The sequence below is a fragment of the Priapulus caudatus genome, unplaced genomic scaffold, assembly GCF_000485595.1.
Source record: "Priapulus caudatus unplaced genomic scaffold, Priapulus_caudatus-5.0.1 Scaffold4250, whole genome shotgun sequence".
In the NCBI taxonomy this organism is placed as follows: domain Eukaryota; kingdom Metazoa; phylum Priapulida; class Priapulimorpha; order Priapulimorphida; family Priapulidae; genus Priapulus; species Priapulus caudatus.
In genome coordinates, this window is record NW_014581311.1 from 1,917 (window position 1) to 11,545 (window position 9,629).

Genomic DNA, 9,629 nt, shown 5'->3' on the forward strand with positions numbered 1-9,629 from the left:
GATCCATCAGACTCTAGTTAGTCGATTTGGCTTTAAGGGCAGCTATTCCTCTCTACGCCGCTACCTGCACCAGCTCGGACGTGCCAATCCTGTGGTGACCACAGTGATGGATTTCCCACCGGGTGATGCGTCACAAGTCGACTTCGGTGCTGGCCCCAAGATCGTCGATACTGACACCGGTGAGATCAGAAAAACCTGGATCTTTGTGATGACACTGGCTTGGAGTCGGCATATGTATGCAGAGTTCATCCGGGATCAAAGTGTGGCCACCTGGCTTGCTTGCCACCGGCGTGCCTTTGAGTGGTTTAATGGCCTGCCCGCACGGGTCGTCATCGACAACCCGAAATGTGCGATTACCAGGGCTTGCTATCATGACCCTGAGGTACAGCGTGCTTATGCCGATTGTGCCGAAGCTTACGGATTCTTGATCGCCCCTTGCCCAGTCCGAGATCCACAAAAGAAAGGCCGGGTAGAGTCCAACGTCAAATATATCAAAAATGCCTTTGTGCCGCTGCGGGAGTTCCGCGGCATGAGCGATGCCAACCAGCAATTAAAACAATGGTTGATGTCAGTTGCCGGTAACCGCATCCATGGCACCACACGGACTCAACCGCTCAAGCGATTCGCCGAGACCGAGCAGCATCTACTCAAAGCCCTACCCGATGTGCCGCCAGAGCTTGCGGTCTGGGTCAAGGTGAAAGTCCATGGTGATTGCCATATTCAGTTTGAACAATGCCGTTACTCGGTGCCTCATACCTTGGTACATCAATCGTTGTGGCTCAGAGCCAGTGATACCTCGGTGCGTATTTATCAGGCCCATGAGCTTAAAGCGATCCATAGTCGGTTAAAGCATCCTGGGGATCGCAGTACACTCGACGATCACCTGCCACCCAATGCACTCGCCTTTAAAATGCGCGATCCACAATGGTGTCTCAAGCAGGCCAGAGAAATCGGGGAGCACTGTGAAAGCCTGATCACTCGGTTATTTAATGACAAGGTGCTTGATAATCTACGTGGTGTACAAGGCATTGTGGGTTTTCAAAAACGCTATGGTAAGGCGCGACTCAATGCCGCCTGTTTACGGGCTCTGACCTTCGACAATATCGGCTATCGAGCGATCAAGCAAATCCTGGAAAAGGGGCTCGATCTACAAGACCTTGGTGAAGACAGTTTCGACACCCTGGCTGATAGCTATACCGGCGGCGGTCGCTTCTGCCGTGATCCCGCCAGCCTGCTGAAACACTAAAATCAATATCAACCACTAACCACAAATGAGGATATTAATCATGTTAAACCCAATACCTGAACTCACCCCCTTGTTAAAACAACTACGCCTATCGGGCATGACCGAAACCTTGGCTGCACGTAACCGGGAAGCCATTGAGCACCAACTCTCACATCCTGAATTCCTGGCGCTACTGATCCAGGATGAAGTCGCGCGGCGTGAGCAAAAGAAATACGCCATGCGATTTCGACGGGCGGGTTTCCGGCATAACAAAACACTGGAGAGCTTTGATCTGGATTTCAACCCTAATTTCAACCAGGCCCTGTTGAAAGAACTGGCCAGTGGTGGCTTTATCGAAGAGAAAGTCGCCGTACTCATCGCCGGGCCTTGCGGCACCGGCAAGAGTCACTTGGCACAGGCTCTGGGGCATTGTGCCGTACAGAAGGGTTACGATGTGCTGTGCCATAGCCAGGCCAAACTACTTAGTTATTTACACGCCGCGCGCGCCACCAATACCTATGATCGACGCTTCCAATCGCTGGTCAAGGTGCCGCTGTTAATTATTGATGACTTTGGACTCAAGCCACTAAAGTCTCCGCAGGATGAAGATCTACATGATTTGATTGACGAGCGATACGAACGCGGTGCCACCATTGTCACCAGCAATCTCGACTTCGGTGAATGGGGTGATGCATTCCCAAATAAGCTATTGGGTGCGGCAACCCTTGATCGCCTTCGCCACCATGCTTATCGCGTAGTACTCGATGGCGAGAGTTATCGGACACCCAGACCCTGTGCAGAGAAAGCATGAAAAAATAAAGCGACTTCGTGCTGGCGGACTACGTGTGGACAAAGCGTGAATTTCCTTCGTACCTCAGGAACGTGTGGATAAGCGGTTGATATTTGCTCGGGCAAATATCAACCGCTTAGACCCACACTAATTCACCCTTTGACCACACTACGCCGCTTTACGTTATGGTGGGATACTGAGTGCCTGCGGCGCAACAACAAGCAATTTTAAATACAAAGAAAAACAGTTGAAAAAGGAGGTGAAACAAGTTAAAAATACACACAGTTTGCTCGAGCACCTCAGGCGAATAACCAGAGAATTGCAGCAAAATTGGTGAAGAAATATTTCACTAGCATCATTCGTTGCCAGCGAGCTGCTTTTGTGCCAGCTAAAAGGGGATCAGAAAAGCTGTCTGCAACGAATAGATTTCTATCTTTTCTGCAACTCGAAGTGTGCTTATGACGCCCCGTTGATTTCCAGTATCAGCCTGCGTAATTTTCTGAAAGACATGGAGCGATCATTGGCCAACGATATCTGAAGCTGTCACAGGCTTTGCATTAAATTTGATCGTTGTACAGCTAAATACAGAAAACTTTCCAGGTACCATTAAAGTAGTCATTGATTAGTTGACCTCCAAAATATAGACTTATCGATCGTGTGTCGGTACTTTTCTAACACAGCAACCATGGACGATTTGTTTCGAAACCGGATACTATGGATATATGCGCTAAATCAATCCATAGCATCCCCACCGGGGGTCAAGCGCCGAGATTTCGCTTTCGCGTAAATAAAAAAGTTATTGGCTCATTAACAAGCACAACATTTTCTTTCACGATTATTTATCGTGTGTAGGGCTTCAATCGCCGCTCATTTTCAAGTCAACTGCATCGTCAATTCTGATTGCTCATCATATCCAACGTCCAGCATCTGGATCATTATAGACCGCAATTATCCATCTTACCTTCGACTCTAGCAATCGATAGAAGAAACAAGTTGCATCACCTGATACATTTCACGTGCAGTCAATCGATATCTCATTTAAACCGTCACACCAAGTATCAACCAATCCCTTCACAGTAGACCTACTTGTGTAAATACCATTGATAATCATGATTAAGCCTACACCTGGTACACCAGCTGTACCGATAGAAAGCTAGCATACAGACATGAGTATTAATGTCAAATAGCCAGCACATACAATATCAACATATAACATGGCATAAATACCGTACGCAACACCCGTTGCATAATCGCCGTTACCATCCATATTGATGGTAGCGCCAAAGGCACAGTAAACGATGCAACAGAGTTATTCACAAGCCAAAGCGTCCCGCTTACTGTCTCATGACGTGACAGTATCGTTCATTGAACTTGCAGTACTAAATGCAAATACAACTGCACGTCCACTTCGCTCAAGACATGCAGGCTTATCCTTGAGAAGACTTGATCCTATCATCAGTGTTATAAAGCAAATGGAACAGTAAATGCAGCCACAAGCACCCAAACGTAAGCCTAGCAAGGAGTGCTAAATATCAATACCTACAGTCGCAGAAATTGCTTTGGCGATCAAAGCAAATACAGCATAGGTGCAACAGACATCACAATTGTTAACATCTATCATCAAACATTTCGTTCGCTATTTCAGCACTTCTACGAACTTTGGCCTTTTTCCAACGAGTAAAAACCAAGCCCAAAGTATGAGAATAAAAGATGGTAAACATATCACCACCTCGCCATCCGAATTGATCGGAATTACCAGTAATAATGTCACATTAAAACTTGGGCGCTAATGGGGAAGTCTTACCTGGCAAATTCTGCATTGTACCATCATCATACCTTTACCGATACAGAGTAACCAGCAATTATAATTGCTGTTGGCAATCGCCAATGCTTTGTCATCATGTACAAGCGAATGATTTACACACTACACGACCTAACATTCGATATCACCAATACGACAAACAGGCCACAGTAAGTGAGAAAAACACCAGTGAACACCACTAACATTTTCACAAGAATTAACGAACATTTTTCCTACAACATGGAATAAGTCCTTAACGATATTATTCATTAATCCCGAAACGTTCCAGGCATTCCAAATGCCAGTAAATTTGATAATCAATCCGACACTAATACCAGTGCCATGCCTAACAGTACTTTGACTGTAGCTGCCTTTTTTTGTTTACTCATAAACTCTGCCTAGGTGTAGGCACATAAAAGCCCTCCACAGCCTGTCATTTCCATCCTTGTCCAGTATGAATGAGTCTTAAAATTCACATTCCGCCACTGCGTATATATATGCCCTGGATCTCGGATAGTTATCCTGATCACAGAGAATCAAGTGGCAACAATCAAGGTCAATAGTTGATATAATTCCTTTAAAGATTGCTCAACAGCCGATTCAAAGAAGCCATCTACTTTCCTGTAACTGTAGGCAGCCCGCTACACCGAAATATGCGTCAGCCAAAACTCTGGCAATCACACTAAGCGCGCCTGCTCACTCTCGACATAAATAAGTGCGACCCATTCTCGGGACGTTTTCACCTTCCTCGACCCCGATGCGACACCCGGATCCTTCGCGCACCTCTCTTAAACCACCGCCACACTGATTATGCACTGGATGCCGATAGTTATATTGATAACGGTCGATCATGCATGCTTTCCTACTTCTCTATGCGTCATGCTTGATGTTGCCTCGACCAAAGTCATCCCGGCAAATATGCGCCTGTTTCCTCTGCCGAAAAGCTTTGGGTTTCATCGTCAATTCCAGAACCCACATATTGGGCATAACCCAAATATCGCTGTTTCCTACCTAACAAATCATAAATGAGATCACGCTGTAACCAGGGCGGGCATGCAGTTTTGTTGACATATGCCGGATAGCTAGACCAGCGGTAATCTTCTAACACATCAACCAGGGGACGATTTGTTTCGACCGGATTACGATGGATATATCGACTTAAATGCAACCCATAGGCATCCGCCTCGACAAGTATGGATTTATACCGCCCTCGAAATAATGGACCATCGGTATTCCTTAACCTGTTGTAACGCTGTGTGTAGAGGCCATTTACGTGGCGCATGCATCGATCCAGATTCGCCAACGGCGTTTTCACGAATAAGTGATAGTGATTACCCATCAAACATAGCTTATCACCTCTAATTTGAATCCGTTTTATCTGGCCTCCTCCAGGCCTTTCAAGAAATACCCGATAGTGAATCATCGCCCATGAAATATCAGTCACTGTGCGGCCGCCTATCCACGACCTTCATGACGTGATAGTAAGGGCGTTTCAAATTTCAACAGGAGGGGCCTGGCATCAATAGAGGGTAACGGATTCTCAAGATATTTTCTCAACGCTTTGGTCGAGTAGATGCCCCTGACAGTTGACTTAGGATCTTTGTTTCTTTCTCTGCTTTCCGGCTGTTTCCGCCGTGCCAACATTAGCGATCCATCACGTGCTATGTTTCGCGGACACACGCGCCGCCCTCTATCAGAATCTCTTGCGTACCGCCCGCTATTACGCACTACGCTTCCCTCGACACACACTTCACTTCAAAGGACAATAAATAACCAAATCCGCGGCCTGGTCAATGGCCATAAACTTCAAACAACTGGCCGAACCTTATCCCCAGGTAAGCAGCTCCTTTTGCCTGTACGATTTAGCCATTTGAAAATAGCCAGACAGAGTCCACTTCAATAAGCCAAATTCGCCTATGCTGCGACTATTTACCGTTACCGCCATAGTACCAAAGTGTCCGACGGCAGTGGCTGCTGTAGTCATCAGTAATCCGCCGTACGCCGTAACGTCCCTACCGTTGTTCCTCAGCCATCCTTGTACCAAAGCTGGCGGTTAATCGCTACTGATCGTTCTTTTCAATGGCGAAATCGCTTTCCATCCCGACTGCGGAGCAGTAAGTGTTAGCCCTAGAAATCAAAAGTCTCCGGTCTTTCTCCTCTGCCTTTGCATTTGGCATGCGCATAATTGGCCAAATCAAATACCGGGTCTCTCGCGGTGCCCTTCAAAGCATGAACGATTCAGTCCGTTTCCATGGCTTCCCTGAACTGCTTTGCTCTTGAGAATATTCGAACCAAGCACAACGTAAGCATCGACTATCACCAATTAATCGGCATAGCCCTGACAGCTGCGGTCGATACGCGTTTCAGAGCCGCAGATATCCAGGTTGTAATGCAGATAGATAATTTGCTAGTATGCGGGAGGATAACTCCGCCTTGCGGCGTGCCTCGCTCCACTGGCTTATAGTGGACGTGCCATCGTCTCCTGCTATGATACCCCCCGGCTTTGAGAACCGCGCGCTACACATGTACGCTGAGTAACCCGTCGCTGGTCTCGCTATCGCGACCCTAGCGTAGAAAAGCCCATCAATTGATTGCCGCAGTCAACATGGTCGAAGAATCCTTTATGTCGCTTCTACGATGTGTTGAACCGACTCAGACCTCGACCGTTTGACTTAGTGCGGCGTCAGCACCATCATGACAACTTCGTTTGGGCCTCGAACCCTGTACGGAGTCCCACTGATAAAATGTCCTGTCTCATACGACCGCTGCAACATCCTTTCACCACGCTCCGGCCGTTACCAGCTTGTCTTCTATGCGCAGTAACCCAATGGCGTCGCTTGCTGCTACCGGTGTTGGATATAAACCCTCAGCACCGGTTGCGCCATAGGACATTTTTGGTAGATCGCGCAGTAGACTCTATATGCGTCTAGCATCCTCCTATAGGTCTCCCTTAGTGAATTGTCATGCCTGATGCCTTTTCCTCTTAGCCGCTGCATAATGGTCACGCCCAGCAGTCTAACCTCCCGGTTCATCAGACTGAATATCAGGTCCTGGTGAACTTGCACACCGTCGCTTTGCGGCTTTTCCTCCGCTATGCGTGCAGTTTCGTTTCCACCTTTCTTCGTTACTTGTGCACGAGATGTGTCGCGCTTCACACCCGCTGATTGCTCGTCCGTGAGGCCTTTCTCCAAGGCGGCAATCCTTACCACTCTCTCTCTACCAGTACGATTCCATCATCCGATCCTCTTGATCGCTTCCAGGTTCTCTTGCTTATTATCACTTGTCTTCAACCTTACTCCCTTCACTAAAGAGCGAATCCTCAAGATCTCCCGAGTTGCCGAAATTCATTCACCCAAAAGTAGGGCCCTCAGGCGCTACATGCCAGGCTTTACAACCCCGCGATGTACCTCTAAACCCACTTCTCAATCGCATCAATAAAGTGCTGGCTATCCAGGAAGGGTCCGTCGCCCCTACTCTACTTCCGAACTTAACGAGCTAAATGCGAGCGCAGCCAATGCTATCGCCCGCCTATGTCTTGCGCGCCTCGTGCTAACATCTTGGGTCACCCCCGAGCCTGCCCGATTCTGCTACCCGGTGGCTGCCCTGCTTGCCGCGAGGCGGATATCTCACACTCGCTGGAATTCATCCGACCTGCTCGCCGTCACACACCCTGTAATTCTCTTATATTCTTGACCCCTTTGATCTTCTATCTCAACTAGCTAGTTTTGAAGAACCCCTTCTAAATAAAATGATTGAGCGAGCACCGGCTCCTTAAATTCTCGCCCCTTCTCCGTGATTAATTCACTGCAAGATATTTTGAGTCGGCAGTTGCATTGAAGTTGCAGATCCCTGCCACATCAGCGCATGACTCAACCGCCAGAATTATCAATGTGACCCAGCGATTAGCGCTGCCATTTCTTGTCTGTCTACCCGCCTTATCGCCGTCATGGTCGCCATCAGCTATCGCTAACCGCGCGCCGCACTTCTAATTGTGAGCCAGTGTTCGGGAGTGAAATTGGCCCTTCTCTGCCTCCCATTTTTACCAATTCACCGATCAAACCCGTCAACCCGTCCGGTACTTGATAACCGCTATAAAATCGGCACATATATTAACATAATGCACCAAAAGTCATCAGTTTCAACCGACGGCTTTCCACTCCTGAAGATTTGAAATTGCTCCGTATCAAACAACTTGGTTAGGCGTCAGATGTAATGGCGATATCAAAGACCAATATTTCCTCCCATCGCTCCACCCACAATTGCCGCCTTGTCGATGCAAGTCGTCCGATCCACCAGCTTAAAACATCCGTACGCCCATAAGGTCATTACTCGTATGGCCTGAGCATTATGGGACTCGTGCCACCTGGCCGCGGCTAGCTATCAGAACATGACTCAGTATTTGCCCTCGCAAAGAGCAGCAATCTGCCCTCGCGAGATATATCGGCTATTGCGCCCTAGGCCACCGTGTATAAAAATCAGCGGTCCTTAACCTGACCATATGATTGCCGAAATATCATATCTCTGCACGCATTCACTTTTGCGCGCCCGTGATCGTGCGCCGGAAAATGCCGACGTGCACGATAATGATCCCAAACCTCCCCGGCAACTTGGCTTTGACGGGGGCACTGATACCGCTAACAAACGCCAATCGCTAATACACCTAGAATATTCTATCAATCGCATAGTTTTTTTCTCTATTATTTTATTTTGCCGATAAGGTAATCAGCCATATTATTGAGCTAAAGAAGCAAAAGCCCTTCTGCCACTGATGTCCAACCTTTTCGACAATAAGTCTCCAATATTCAATAAATCCTCTTCTATTAGTCAACGTCCATGCCAGCAACCTAACAAGAACTAGGGCGTCGACTCGTTGATATAAATTCCTCCTCTCCCAAGATTTGCCACCCACGCGCGTTCCAGTCAGTTGTAGAAATCTAGCCTCGAGCCCCTAAGAAGCTTTACCTCACTTCTGAATTTTTGTTTACCAGGCGCTGTGTATTCCCACAAACACCCTTGTTTGAATTGAAGACTTTGACGGCAAAAGGTCAAATATCTCACTTATGAGCGACCTTCGTGTCAACAGTCCGAGTAAGATTCTGTTGCCACTATAAACCAATCCAGCAACCTGGGTTTAAAATCACCCTTCGTGTACTGTGAGGACCACTAGCTCTCGTTTTGAATCCAGTGGCTAAAACATCTGTTTTGCACCGAAGCGATTACCATTGCTGGTCACTAAAAAAAACGGAACTGGACTCGGTTGACAGCGAAGAATCCACGGATCGAATCAGCTTCTATGATAGCCAGTAGACTTATCCATCCAGTCCGACTACAAAGCGCCAAAAACGATTCCGCTGCCCGCTAGTGCCAATCTGGATCACATCGCCATAGTATCAAGAACCTCATTTTCTTGAAGGTTTCACGGCGGGATAGGCACATCTAGCCCATTTAACCACCAGAGCCAGTCTTCATGGGCATGAGATTCGCCGTCCAAATTCACTAGCTTGTGATCCAGTAAATCCTTGGGGTTTCTAATTGGCGGCGAATTTTCAAGATATTCAAGCGAACAGACTGGGAAGGAATCAATGTCGAACAATCGTACTGCGTTGAATCCAGGCCAATTCCCGTCACCGTAGCGAAAGCTTATATCGACATTATCATCCGCCATTTCGGCTGGTGTATCGGAAACCACGACACGAATTTCCACCTGAGGATAAACTTCTCGGTATTCGATCAGTTTTTGTGTCAACCAAAATGATGAAATGGCCACGGTTGCGCTTATGGTCATTTTGGGTGGTTGGTTATTTTTTTGAATA

The 9,629-nt window shown here is 47.5% G+C and overlaps 1 protein-coding gene across 1 annotated transcript; it reads left to right on the forward strand.

Annotated features, from left to right (window-relative positions):
* Nucleotides 1-1,343: 1,343 nt before the first annotated feature.
* Nucleotides 1,344-2,036, forward strand: LOC106819732 (putative ATP-binding protein Rv3427c in insertion sequence). Its single transcript, XM_014824326.1, has one exon. It carries the CDS (start codon nt 1,344-1,346, stop codon nt 2,034-2,036), a length of 693 nt encoding a protein of 230 aa, XP_014679812.1.
* The last annotated feature ends 7,593 nt before the right edge of the window (nt 2,037-9,629 follow it).

Coding starts and splice junctions, on each gene's coding strand:
- LOC106819732 (XM_014824326.1), top strand. CDS start 1,344: ATGACCGAAACCTTGGCTGCACGTAACCGGGAAGCCATTGAGCACCAA.